Raw genomic sequence first — 14,867 nt, 5'->3', positions numbered from 1 at the left:
TTATTTTGAGAGCGAGAAATCAAGAGAGCAGGGGAGAGGCAGAGAGAGGAGATAAAAAGTTCCAAGCAGGCTCCATGCTGTTAGTGCAGAGCCCCACACAGGGCTCTATCTCATGAACTATGAGATCATGACCTGAGCTGAAATCAAGAGTTCGATGTTTAACCGACTGAGCCACCCAGGCGTGCCTCCAGTTCTTTCTGTCTTGAGTAAAAGCCTGAAGGAAGACCTGTGAAAACTGTGGAGCAGCCATTTAGGATGATGAAGGAACAGCGTGAGGATGGAAGGTGTCTGGGTCCTGAATAGCATCACTGAGGAGCTGAACCAATGTTAGCAACTGCCTGCCTTCTGATTATAACATAAGAAAATATTTGTTTAGACTACCATATTCAAGTTTTCTGTTATTTATAGCTGACTGCATTGCTAAGCCATATACTATGTTTTAAGTACTTTGCTTTGAGCCTAAGCATTGCAGGTCATCCTCCTGGACACCATAGCTTTTTCAAGAAATGAGCAAAATATTTTCTTTAAGTAGTTGGCTCAATTCAAGTTATGGCCTGGAAAATGATTTTGTTCTTTTCACTTCGTTGGTTCAAGAAAGCTTTCTGCCAGACCTTTCCCTCAGTGCCTTTGTCTGGACATAGCCCACAGCAGAGCTTCTGAGGGCATTTTATTTTCCCCATTCGAGTACATCATTTATTTGATTCTTCACATTGTTTCTGAAGTAGATCCTCTCTCAAAGGAGACTGAAATGACTTTGGAAAGCAATGCATTTTCTTCACAGGCTTTTTCAGCAATGGTATATTAATAAGATAGGCACACAAAAGGAAAAAGCCAATGTTTTCTTAGAGTGAAACAAAACTCTTCAATTTTGAGTTATCCTTTCATGCATGAAAACAAAGATTGTGTATATTGCTGATCTGTCCATTTTGAGACTCTTCCGAGGGGTATTATTTTTAAGACGTATTCAGCTGCTGAATTAAAAATGTGATCAGATGAGGAGAAGGTCTAGGCCACAGTGGCTGCCTACTGGTGGTGTAAGAATGCCCTCTCATTAGTAGCACAGATAGCAAAGAAGAAAAACCCCATTCTGTAACTTTGAAGATTTTCTGAAACAGAAGATTAAAAACCACTTACAATGTTTGGATGTGAGAGGCGAAGAAGAACTCCTATCTCAGTTCTTACGATTTTTTTGTCCACCTAGAAGACAAAATGAAAGAGAAATTGAAAGAAACTCCCACCTTAGAAATGCCTTAACTGTGGCAGAGAATCAGACACAGCAAAAACCACCTGGGTGAATCAGGAAATCAGCAGAGGCTCGTTCCTGAGCTTTTGTGTGTCTCCTTCCTTCCTCCTACCGCCACCTTTTTTTCCAGTTAGAGGTCTTTCTTCTCTGCTTCAGACATAAAGCAGAACTAGTTGCAAATTTGGATCACAACTTGTCAGACCTCTCGCACGGCCCTATTTAAAACATCACTGCTCTCACCACTAAGGCACAAGTTCATCTCAACCTGTCTTCTCTTCCTCTTCTTTTCTTTTATGAGCCCTTGTCCCAACCCCACTGCAGCGGTCAGTCACTTCATCTGCCTTTCTCACACACAGGTGGGCACATAACCCACCCAAGCCAATCAAAGTACTCTTCCCTGGCCACCTTGATTGGGTCATGAATACCCACCAGACCCACATCATCCCAGTCAGGGTCCTCCCCAGAAATTTGCTCAAATAATCAAGAAAGAGGTATTCTCTTTTTCTGTGAAGTTGTGAGAGCCAAAGAGAATAGAGTCTGCCTCTACCAGTGACCATTTTTGACACTCTACTTCTACAAAATGAAAGATCTTTAAAAAAGAGAGACATTTCTAGAACAAACAGATGACATGACAGATCTCTTCCAAAGAGTTCTTGCCACATGCTCTATTTTAGTTTCTGCAGATGGCTTATGAAGGATTTGGATAGATATTAGTTTTATTATTTTTTTTTAATTTTTTTTCCAGCATTGAGGTATAGTTGGTGTCCCCCCCACCAAAAACAAAAACCAACCACCCACATATAATTATTGTATACAATTTGGTGAGTTTGGCCATACCTCTATGCTTGTACTATCATCACCACAAGATAATGAACATAACCTCAAAATTTCCTGTGTCCTTTTGTGTTGTGGTGTGTTTGTGGTAAGAACACTTAATATGAGATCTACCCTCTTAACAAATATTTAAATGCACAACACTATATTGTTAACTGTAGGCATTATGTTGTGCAACAGGTCTCTTGAACTTACTCATCTTGGATAACTACAATTTTGTACCCCTTGAACAACTCCTCATCTCCACTCATCCACTGGTAACGATTCTATTATCTACTTCTATGAGTTGGCCTATTTTAGATACGTCACATAAGAGGCATGCAGTGGATACAGATTCTTTTAATCACAATCTTCTCTTCAGCTTCATAAGGGTTTCCTCACTATTACAAATAAATATAATTTTCATTATTGCATAATGCTTTAAAAAGTTTTAAGAACTTGAGTGTTTCTTATTTAAGACTGTTAGTGTTCAAGACTAATGTAACATTGTATGTCAACTGTACTTCAATAATACAAATTTTGGGGCACCTAGGTGGCTCAGTTGGTTAAGCATCCGGCTTCAGCTCAGGTCATGATCTCACAGTTCGTGGGTTCGAGCCCTGCATCGGGCTCTGTGCTGACAGCTCAGAGCCTGGAGCCTGCTTCAGATTCTGTACCTCCCTCTCTCTGCCCCTCCCCTGCTCACACTGTCTCTCTGTCTCTCAAAAATAAATAAAAAACATTAAGAAAAAATTTAAAAAATAATAAAAAAATTCTAAAAGAACAGTTTAAAAAGACTGATAGAATTCAAATTTATTCTTCTCATTACACATTTAGAGTTTACGTAATATAAGGTTTCCTCCTTGATTTCACAGATTTCTAATAAATATAAAGTAAGGCAGTGGGATCCTTTAATTTTTTCACATGATATATTTATATTAAACATATGCTTTCTAATAAAAATATGCATTTAAAAATTTTTAAATGTTTATTCATTTTTGAGAGAGAATGAGGAGGGGGGCAGAGAGAGAGAGACACACACACACAGAATATGAAACAGGCTCCAGACTCTGAGCTGTAAACACAAAGCCCGACATGGGGCTCAAACTCACAGACCGTCAGTTCATGACCTGAGCCAAAGTTGGATGCTTAACCAACTGAGTGACCCAGGTGCCCCTAAAAATATGCATTTTAAGCAAATTTATTTTTTACCATGTTATGTCCTATACATTACATATTGAGATGACTTTCTAACATTTTTTTATTATGTTTTAGGTCTTTGGCAATTAATTCATCTGAACTTTAGAAATGCTCAGAACACACCAGATTATTTGGACTGGCAATCTTCTGGTATAGTTATTTGTTTTCAATTCATAATTAATTTCTCTTTAAACATAATTTTAAATGATAATTATTTTTCCAGTGTACTCCAGATTGGTGGTTCTCAAATGTGATGAGAGGACCCTTCAGGGTCCCTGAGATTCTTTCAGAGCATTTGTAAGCCTCTCCCTTTTCCAGCTGCATATCTGAGTAAGGCTAGATTTTTATCTATACTTGTAACAAGACCACAAATTGAACGCAGAAGCAGATGAGAATCAGTCTTCTATTAAGCCAGATAGTAAAGAGATTTTCAAAATAATGCTACTCTTCTCATATTTTTTAATTTTGGAAAATATAGTTGTTTTTCATAAAAAATACTATGTATGATAAAATGTAATAGGTTTATTATTGTTATGTTTTTAACTAATTAATACTTTAAAATTCTGTTCTAATCTCTAATATAGCAAATATTTGGAATCTCAATAATTTGAATCGTATAAAGGGCTCCTAGTGCCCAAAGGCTTGAGAACTACTATTCCAGAAAATTTAACGTCATACATTTGAAAACAGAAAGTTGACAGAAAAGAATAAAAATTTAGTAATAATTTAAATGAAAGAAAAAGGTGAACAAAGTCCCCTTTCTCCTCCCTTGAATGCTGAAGCCTCGGTCAAATGCGGTGCAGGTCACGACTTCAGCGGATGCTGAGAAGAGAGCAGCAGATAAGAATCATAGAACAGGAAATTCACAGAAAAGTGGGGCATGAAAAACCAATCCAGAGAGTAAACTGAGTGACACAACCTGACTACAAGTCAAAGTGATGCCAACCAAAGAAACCAATGGGAGGTAGAGCTGAAAGAGAGAAGTTGACAAAAGAGAAATGGACAGATAAATGACTGAGAAGCCAGAACAAGACAAGACTGAGGCCAGAAAGTCTTTCCCAGAGAGATCTGCTGAGGGCCATCTGCTATGTTTTTGAAATGAAGTCTCAGAGTTCGGTGCTGCTTTGGTGAGTGGTTCCTGCACAGGTGTCACATCTTGAAGATCACACAGGTGGGTATCTTGACTGGCATATCTCTCACATCTTTCCAATATTTCTCTTGTTCCAGAAGTCAGTTTTCCTTCCTGCTTCTGACTTCCCCCTCCATGCTCTTGGGAAGGTCAGGAGCAGGACTGAGCTCTGTCCCTGCCATTCTGAATGAGTGATGTTTTCTCTAGAAAATAACGGTCAAGCACACCAAAAACACCAATGGGTAGCTATCTGAACAGTCATTTTTGTGACCTGAAATTAGCTTCCAAGTGCTACTATAATTAGCATCTTCAGAAGCATCAACAGATGGCTTTAACAAAGCAACATTACAATTTTGAAACCCATAAAGTTACTTCAGTAATTACAAAATACCTTGAAAAATGATAGTTTTTTATTACTAACAATTCACAATTATAAAATATATACTGTATATTACTAAAATTCTAAGTTAGGGGATGTATTTTAGCCCAGGTTCCTCAGTAAACAAATATGAGGCAACGGTCAACATGCTGGTGTTTTATTTGGAAGGTGCAGTGAGCGTGGGAGAAAATGGAAGTACGGCAAGGTAAGAGGGACACAATGCAGTCAGTCAGCACACTGACTACAATGTCACAATGAGCTATAAAGAAACAGCAGGTTATATGGGTAGTTGCAGCCAACTGACACACAGTACTTATCCAAAGGAGCTCTACCTGACCATCATGACCTGAAGTTCATAGAAGGAGGGAGCCCAGGCACCTGTCCAGGTATCTCCTTATCCTGTTTCCCACCGGTAAAATCTCGCCTTATGGTGTTAACTTTCCTATACTTTTAGGTTGCATATCCAGTGTCTTTGGCAGTTGTGACGCTATACCCCTCCTCCTGAGGTGTTATGTCTCATTCACATCCAGAAGTGGCTGGAAGGGCCAGAGTTTTCAGGTATGTCTCTGGTTGGCCTAACTGCATGAGGTGGCTGGTGGGCAGCCCAGCTTCCCCTGGTCTGGAAGACTGGTAGACAGAAGGAATACGAAGAAGCCCATAGGAATTCCTCCAGTCACAATAGGTTCTTGAGTTTTTTATCTGTCACAAGGTAAACCAGATTGACAACAAAGAGATTATAGTCTTCCCTCTCTAATGTACTAAATTTTACTGCTAATAATTAAGAGCTCTGTCTTCCACTTAAATTGTTTCATTGCTCTAGTTGCCAATTTGAATGGCTTGGGCACATGGGGTTTTTCTTAAAACCTATTTTAGCTCCTCTATTTAAATTGCCCTAAATATTCAAAAAAAATTTCCTTTTATCCTCATAGAGTCACCTTTGAAACATCCAATTTAATGGCTTTTGAAACACTTTCAATATAAAACATAATTTTTGAGGATTATATATAAGGAAAATATTAATAAAACATTTTAATAAAAGTGGTTACACAGATGTGTACAGCTTTAAAACTCCATGGAACTCAAGATGCCTTAATATTAAAAGAAATCCCAATTTTGCGACCTGCCTCCATGGGGGGAGAAGAAGAAATGACAAAACGTATAATTCTAGAGTAATATCAAAGAAAAAGGTTGTACTGTCAGAATAGAGTTGGTTAAACATGGACCCTTCATTAAGATATATAGCAAATACACTCCTATGCTGGGGCTGAGAAAGTTCTGAGAAAGAAGGAACAAAGGGTTGAAAAATATGTGAAGAAAAAACAATGAGGACTTAGAGGAAAAAAAAGGATACCAGTTTCTGCATTATGGGAATGATGGGTGGAGACGAGGTGGTAAAGGAATTGGGAAGGAGAGGATTTTTAACACCATATCTTTGGTGTACTTGACCTGCTTGGCCATCTCGGATTTGGCCTAAATCCAGGCTCTGGAATTTTAAGTATTGTTGGTGAGTTCGGATGACCTATCCGAGTAGAGCCCACCGCTCTACTTCTGGTACTCAGTCAAGTGCAGTGTCATTTCCACATCAAATGTTCAGCCTCACCTCATGTTCTTTGCAGAGATTGAGACCCTAAATCTTGTTTGTCTCTCTATTCTTTCTCTGGCTTCTTGGGCTCATTTGTGGTTTGCACAGTGACCAAAGAACAGGATGTGAAGTACAGAACTGTGCTCCTCAAATACTTTGTGGAAAAAAGCAAAATACAAATTATTAGTGGATAAATAAATAACCAGCCAAGTGTCTTTAAATTTTCACAGCAATTCTCTTCTGCATAGCTTCTGCTTAATTTAGCACCCTGTTTTCTGACATATCAACAAGTACATGCCAGCACTAACATGCTTGATGAAAAGACTTGACAGCCAGCACTTTGTTAAATTCAAGAATGACAGTTTTAGCCTACAAGGATTTAAAAGCTAAGAATTACTGTTTGAACATGCAAAAATCAAATGTGGGACCCAGGTAAAAATGCTCAGGCTGGTGTCTCCAACAACTATGGAATTTTAACCAATTCTGATTATCCTTTCTATATTTTTGACCTAATAGAAACCTGGACATTTCATGATACCTTACTTGTTTCATAGTCTTCTCAAGTGGTGTCTTTTTTTGTCCCAATAGGAAATATATCACAGGCCTGGAAGGATAAGTGTCCTTCTTGTTCTCCATTGCTATGTCTAAGCCATTTCTCCTCACTTGTCCCCCTAAAACCTCAGCTGTTTTATAATGTCTGCCATCAGCCAACACATCTTGCAACCTCATTTTGTTTTAGTCATCTTCCTATCTCTTTGTTTTTCATCTTATACTGAAGATTTTAGCAGGTTTCAACAGCTTTATCTCAACCACTGATCCTGTCAACATCCTTAACAACTTCAAATTTTATGTGAATGATCCCATCAACATCCTTGCCTCTAGTTTCTTTGCTATTTCCTCAAATTCCAACAATCTCTTCTTCCACTTCTGCTTAGTAACCTATTCCCATGGTCATATTCCAGGCTTAATCATTACCATCAATTGTACCCCTTCAAAAATACGGATTTCAAACAGCATACTCCCTGCTTTCTACCTCTTGTCTTTTAGTTCTTACTTAAGATTTCATGGTCCATTAGGATAAGCACAGATGTGCATATTCCCCCACCTCCTTTGTTCATATCTTGCTCTGTTGGGATTTGTCAAGTAAAACCCTTAAATTGGTCAAACTTTACTTTTCTTTTACTCCATGTCTGTGAGTGAACTGAAGTGTCAGGAATAAAATGTACAACAATCTTGACTGCTCCCATTTTTAATTTTTGACCCCAAATCTCAAGGGACCTTCAGCTCCTCACTCTACAACAGAATATTTCACACTTTGTCTCCTCTAACATCCAATACACCCTCCTCCCTTCACTCTGCTCTCACAGCCTTGCTTCTAATCCACTAGGAAGGTATAAACAGTACAAAGAGAACACAATCTCATCATCCAATTTATCAATCTATATACATCTGTATCCAATTAACTTCATCCATTAATTCCACAAATACATATTTTTAATGTTTGTTTTTTTTTGAGAGAGAGAGAGAGAGCGCAAGCGGAGAAAGGACAAAGAGGGGGAGATACAGAATCTGTAGCAGGCTGTGAGCTGTCAGCACAGAGCCTGACGTGGGGGTCAAACCCACGAACTGTGAGATCATGACATGAGCTGAAGTTGGATGCTTAACCAATTGAGCCACCTAGGGCACCCCTATTCCATAAATATTTGTGAGCACCCACTACAAGCAGATGTTATTCTGGACATGAGGATACAGCAGCGGACAAAATAGATAAACTTCCCAGGAATTTTATGTCCTAAGAAGCTTATGTTCTACTGAAGACAAACAAATAAATAAATAAACAGTCTAGAGTTGATAAATACTAAGGAAGGAAAAAAAAAACGCAAAGGACATAGGGTGGTGAAGGGTGCTATTTGAGATGGACAGTCTGGAAAGGTCTCTCTGATAAAGTGACATGAGACACAGCCACTTGGATTTGAGGGTGGCGTGTTCCACACAGAGAAACATCAAACACTAAGGCCCTCTGCTAAGAGTTACAACAAGGAGGCCAGTTTAGCTAAAGCAAAACAAGAGAGGAGAAAAAGAGCAGATGATGATGGAGGCTCCTCATGACCAGGAGCCACGTAAATAGAGAGCCATGTTGACCAATGTAAGAACTTTGTATTTTAGTACAAGAGAGGTCAGGCACAATTGGAAGGTTTTGAGAAAGGAAGTACATGATCTTAGTTAAGATTTAAAAGGATATTCTGAATCTTGTAGGGATGAGGATGATGCAAAGGGTAAAAGTAGGGAGACTCAATAACAAGTTAGGGCAGTTGTTCCAATGAGAGATTATGGAGGTTTGGGTCCAGGTGGTAGCGATGCTAGAGGTATGAAGCAGATAGATATTTTTAAGGAAGAGAAAAAGGTACCTGCAGGTGAACTTGCTATGGGATGTAAGAGAACGAAGTGTAAAAGTTAACCACAAGTTTTTCAGCTTGAGAAACGGGAAGCATAAATTTGCTATTTTCTGGAGAGGACAGAGGGGCTAAGCCTACAGGAGCAGGTTCAGAAAGTTGCTAATAATAACATTTTGGCCCTATCCCTTGTACTGAACTCACCCATGAGCTGCCCCCTTGTATTCTAGCTCATTAATCATCTAATTGATCTCTGAAGAAGCCAAGATCATTTCCACTTCTAGACCTTTCCACTTTGTCAGTACAAAGATAGTTTTCTGTCTTGAATGTTCTTCTCCCAGACTTTTCAGTGTGAGTTTGGACCCAGTGGAGAGAATAGACGGGGAAGCTGCACCGTGGAGGTGATGGTTCAGAGATGGGGGCAATGATAAGCATTGGACAAGATGGCGTGGAACAGGAAGGACCTTAATTATAGAGGAAGCAGTTTTCTATTTTACATTTAACACTGACTAGCATAAAACCAACCTTGATCTGATCAGTATGGGAAGATAAACTCCAATAAAGTATGTCAATCAAATAAGCTTGATTTTGACAACTGTGAGACTCATTTTTTGATAGTTCTGTCACCTCCTACCCCTTGCAGACTGTGAAGTCACTGGGATGGCAAAATGGAGAAAAGTAGAGTTTTCCAATGGAGGAGGAGCCCAAGGATGGGAATAGAGTTTAGGCAAGTCAAGGATGGCTCTGTAAAGCTCAAACATGAAAAAAGACACTTGTATTTCAGAACCTGAAATTTCTGTAGTCAGGCAGATTCAGATCAGGGCAGCTCCTTCCAGCAAGCACTTCGGCTCCCTTACTCCTACATTCTAAAATCTAAGCCTTTCTGCTCACAGATGCCAGAAATTCTTTCACAAGGAACAGTCTTTTATTTTACAGTGAATGAAACAGTCTTAAAATATTCCTGGGAGAGATGACAAGTTTGTATGAACAAAGTTTATACAAAAGATTTGGCTCATGCTTGACTCTCACTAGAAATGGATTTGGCTTAACAGAAAGAGAAAAGAGTGGCGAGAACACGGTATATTAAGTGGAAAGGACTTTATATCTTTCACTAACTCTTTACTCATTCTTTCACCTATGTATCTCTCCCTGAGATTAAGAATATATGGAAGTAACCCTGATTTAATGCAATACTTAAAAAGACCTCATTCCTCAGTTCTTCACCTGTCTTCCTGGTTTCAATGCATTTCTCTGCTTCCCTCTACAGAAAAACTCTCCAGAGTTGTCTCTGCTTTCTTTCTCCACTTCCTCCACCTACCGCCTGTATTTGTCAGCAAAACCCAGTCTGACTTCATTCCAAGAACTCCTTCAAACTGCTCTTCTAGAAGAAATCAGTGGCCTCCTTGGAGGAGTACTTGGAGCCAAACCATTCATCTTATCCTGTCAGCAGCATTTGATATATTTGGTCACTCTGTTCTTCAAATAAAATGGATTATTCAATGTCACCATTCTGCTCTGACTTTTCTTCTACTTTACAGGCTGCACAAGTATTGAATACTTCCTAACTAATCTCTCTGATTGGATTCTTACCCTTTACAATCATTTCCTCTGCATGCAAGCCAGAGTGATGTCTTTAAAATGTAAAGCAGATCATGTCTCTCTCCACCTTATGCCTTTGTTAACATAAATTGTGCTTAGAATAAATGCAAACTCTTTACCATGGACCATAAACCTCTGGATGGCTTGGCCTCACTGTTTTGATCTGGTGTCATTTTTTGCTCTACACAGACCATTCATCTACTAGATCAGACTCCAAAGCCTTTGCACTTGCTACTTCCTCTTCCACTAGACCTCTGACTTTACTCAAAGAGTAACTGTGAGGAGGCCTTCCCTGGCCACTCCATCAAAAGTGACTACACATACATACATACATACACCATGAATCATATCACTCTAATCTCTTTATAACATTTACAAAAATCTATGTTATTATTTAATTACTAATTTATTATTTGATTCTTCCACCAGAACACAAGTTCTGTGATGGCAACGGTTTTATTTATTTTCTACACATTCACAGCTCCAGCATTATTTGCCAATGCTGTTGAATGAATAAATGAATGAATGAATGATGAAACTAGTGTTTGAATACAAAGATTGGTGGCTCAAAGAAAAGATCCCTGGTTTGACAGCTCTGGTTAGTTGAGATTAGAACTGGTTAGTCTGTTCTGCCATTTGAATTCGTATAACAGTTTTTGTCATGTTATTGACACCAATGGAGTGGAGAACAACTATCTTACTGGCAGAGAGAAGTACCCATATCTAAGGCCTGCACGGATAGTAGCTTGTGGTTTCCAAACTGTGAGCCACAAAAGATTGCTACTATATTACAGCACACCTTGCCTTTTTTGTGTGATCAGTGCTTTGAATCAAACACAACCAGAAAAAAGATTACAAGAAGATGAAGTGATGAAAATGAAGAAATGCTAACAATGAAAGCTGGAGAGCTGGCAGATCCTTGGTAAGCAGAGGATGACAAGGATGCACCTGTGAACTCTTGGTTTTGTCTCTGGCCTGCCAGGGGGCAGTTCAAGAGGAAAGCTTTGCTAGGTCCCTACTCCCCCATATTCCCAAATGAGGGCACGTCAACACCAGCATAGTCAGATCCTTGCAAAAAAGAAGTTGGTATCCTGTGATAAGAAAGGAGTGCAATGTCAGCCTCCCAAATTTTCTTTTCAGGAGCATGTTGCCAGGGCTGGAAGAAAATAAAGAGGTTATAGAAATGTTTAGATAAGCATCATAGCCATATTTTAAAAATATACATTTGAGACAGACAGAGAGAGAGAGAGTACAAGCAAGCACAGGGGAGAAGCAGAGAGAAAGAGAGAGAGAACTCCAAACAGGCCCAGCATTGCCAGTGCGGAGGCCAACACATTTGATATCACTAGGTGATTGAAATCACTTATGCTGAAATCATGACCTGAGCCAAAATCACAGAGCCTGAAATCACTAACAGTGAAATCATGACCTGAGCTGAAGTCAAGAGGCAGGGAGGCTTAACCGACTATGACACTCGGGCATTTCTCATAGCCATGGTTTTTAAAAATAAATGTGAAACAGAAAACATAAGAGTGAGGAACATATACACTGTTGTAACACAACTATCATTAGTATTCTGAATATTTCTTTATATACTTCAAATCTAGAGATATAGTTTTGTCTCTTATAATTTTCATGAAAAAATATCATAAAATGTTATGGCCACCTGACATTCACAAGCAGAATATAAAACAGTTTCCTAATGGCCAGGTGTCATGAATAGCTATATTTACCATTAGATTTCCTACAATTTGCTACTCATATAAATCACTCTGTAATGAACACCCATAGTTGTACTTTATTTCAAAATGCAACTTGAATTCTGGTTGTGTCATTTAGAGTCCTTGATAAAAATCACTTATCCTGTCTGGATATTTCAACTTCTTCACAGATAACATGGAGATAATAATTGCTACCCCACAGTAGCATTGTTGTAAGGAGTAAATAAAAATATATGTGAAATTTCCTGGCTCATGGTAGATGTTCAGTGCCTTTACTAAAAGGATCTTATAAAAATAGATAAATATTTCCTAGTCTTCTATTTTCATTTTTCTATACTTTCCCATAAAAATTACTGCAACTGAAACAAACTAAATTTAGAAATATTGGAATTTATGAGAGTGCAATCCTAGGAGGAAAAAAATGTCTAGCAAACTTGAAATATAGTTTTGTTCCTTTTTTCTTCTAAAAGTGAAAGACAATTTCATCAAAATCCTAAACTCTATCCAATATAATCTTCTTATTTGAGGGTAATTAAGGAGGGGAACTGATATCTGTTTGCATTTACATTTAAATGCCTTCCTTTGCTGTTTCTGAAGATTGGGATAAGAGCTGTACTTCTGTGGTTAAGCTCCTCAGAAGTTTTAATACCAATTCCTTATGTTTATTAATCATCGTTGACCCCGTTGACCACCGAGGTCACACCTGAGTTACTCCAGACCTGGGTATCAGCAATGCCCTACAGATAATCAAAGTTCCTATAGAAATTAACAAACTGCATCATTCCCTTTAGTACTGAGATAGGGAAACTGAAGGAATGCAGAAAAACCTGTTTTTGCTCTTTTTCCTGCTTCTATTTTTGCTAGGACCTACACCAGTACTTCGCCTCAATGCCTCAATATGCAAGTGGCGTATGTCCTCTGCATAAGGGGCAAGGAGTTAATATTTCACCAGAAGAGAGAACATCTACAGAAGGACCAGGTGAGAATGACCAGATGCAGCTGTCACATGCATATTCCAGACCACCAGCACTGGACAACTCAAGGCCAAAACCCCCTGGCTCCAAGCAATAACACCTGGATCCTCATCTTTTTTCTCGGTGGTTCCTGGATTCCTGAGAGGACAGGCATGCCACATCACGATCCTCAATAAAAAATTCCCAGACCCCAAACAAAGATGACACTCCCTCGTTTCCTTTCTGCGTCTCCCAGACACTCGATTCCTGCACTCTCCCTATACCTTCAATAAACTCTGCACTCACCTCTGGCTGGCTCACATTTGATTTCTATCCTGTGCACAGCCAGGGACCTCTCTGGGTCCCCAGCCCCAGCCTACCAGCATCAGTAACTTTCTGTGATTTTTATGTGGTCAAGGCAATACTTTTCAAAATACTTTTAAAAGTACCAAAAAGAGACAGAAACACAAAATTTAGTTTTGATTTTTTATATTTCTTTCAGTTGGACCTCAATGATTTAGGTACACAATTCCCAAACCATGTGAAGTGAGGGACAGAACACTGTATACTCTAGAGGTCCTGAGATATCCATTTAATCCTAAAAAAAGTCATCATCTACTGGCTATAAAACTGACTAGTTAGATATTCAAGAAGCTTATGACTTTGTAATCTCTTGACTAATGAAAACAAAAAATATTCTTATAAACATTAGTACTTTAAATTTCATCAGTTACATGCTGGGGTTGAATTCCTTATGAGGATATGGTTTAAATGAGGAATAGGAATACCTGGATACTCTTAGAAGCTTTAGCTCCTTAACCATTCTTTCTAAGATAATTAAAACTTTCAAATATGCTAGTTAATAGTTCAAGGATGCTAAAAACTTCTTTTTAAAAAAAGGAATACATTACTGACAAAAAAAGGACTTTATTTTATTTAAAAAATTTTTCAATGTTTGTTTATTTTTGAAAGGCAGAGAAAGACAGAGCACAAGCAGGGGAGGGGCAGAGAGAGAGGGAGAAACAGAATCTGAAGACAGGCTCCAGGCTCCGAGCTGTTGGCACAGAGCCCGACGCAGGGCTGGAACCCACTGACAGTGAGATCATGACCTGAGCCGAAGTCAGACGTTCAACCAACTGAGCCACCCAGGCACCTCCCAAAAAAGGATTTTAAATGACCCTAAAAGCAATATAATCATTTTCTGAGATGGCGGTCTTACAGAAAGAAAGAGTAGAAATCTTTAACATGTGAAAAGGGCCTCATATATTTAATAGTCAAATGTGGGCACCATTCTTATTGGCATTATGTCCCTTTACTGTTAAAACTATTGAAGTGACATATGCTGATTTGAGAATGCTTGCTTACAAAAAGCAGTTGAAAGCTAATTCAATACTGAAAATTATTTGAATCCCTTCTAACTAATATCCTCTGTGCATAGTCATTCATTTCCTCTTTTTTTAGCAGATTAATGGTTGTGGATTTTTAAGACTTGATCTTTTTTTTTTTTTTGCCTTCTTTCTCCCCTCTCTTCTTATACTGTCTAGTTGGGTTTGACCATCATTCAATGTGGTACCATAAATATAAAAATCAAAATTTATTGAAATAGTTTTCCTTGTTAACACTAATATTATAGCTTCCCCCTTCCTTGCAAGCTACAAATCTCAAGTATGTTCTGAGGCTGGTAGGCTGTGTTCCTGCAGGCTCTCTGAGCTCTCTGGTTGTGGCCCATCCGGCACCAGTCCCAACTCTGATCTTCTGACCTTGGCTCCTGTCAACTTCCCTGCTCCCAGCACCTCTCCTGTGGTTACATGGCCTTTCCCAATCAGCTGAGAAGTTTTTAGTCTCTTTCTTCTAC

At 38.8% G+C, this 14,867-nt stretch overlaps 1 protein-coding gene across 3 annotated transcripts in view; it reads right to left on the bottom strand.

Moving 5' to 3' along the window:
* Positions 1 to 14,867, bottom strand: part of CAMK4 (calcium/calmodulin dependent protein kinase IV) — a 209,398-nt gene that overhangs the window by 87,259 nt on the left and 107,272 nt on the right. For all 3 annotated transcript variants that reach the window (XM_029942690.1, XM_029942691.1, XM_029942692.1), the window contains one exon: positions 1,135 to 1,197. In XM_029942690.1, coding sequence (XP_029798550.1) covers positions 1,135 to 1,197 — 63 coding nt within the window. The remainder of the gene's footprint in view (positions 1 to 1,134; positions 1,198 to 14,867) is intronic.

Source organism: Suricata suricatta, chromosome 6, assembly GCF_006229205.1.
Source record: "Suricata suricatta isolate VVHF042 chromosome 6, meerkat_22Aug2017_6uvM2_HiC, whole genome shotgun sequence".
NCBI lineage: Eukaryota > Metazoa > Chordata > Mammalia > Carnivora > Herpestidae > Suricata > Suricata suricatta.
The sequence above is the reverse complement of the archived record's forward strand: the minus strand, read 5'-3'. Positions and strand labels throughout refer to the sequence as shown.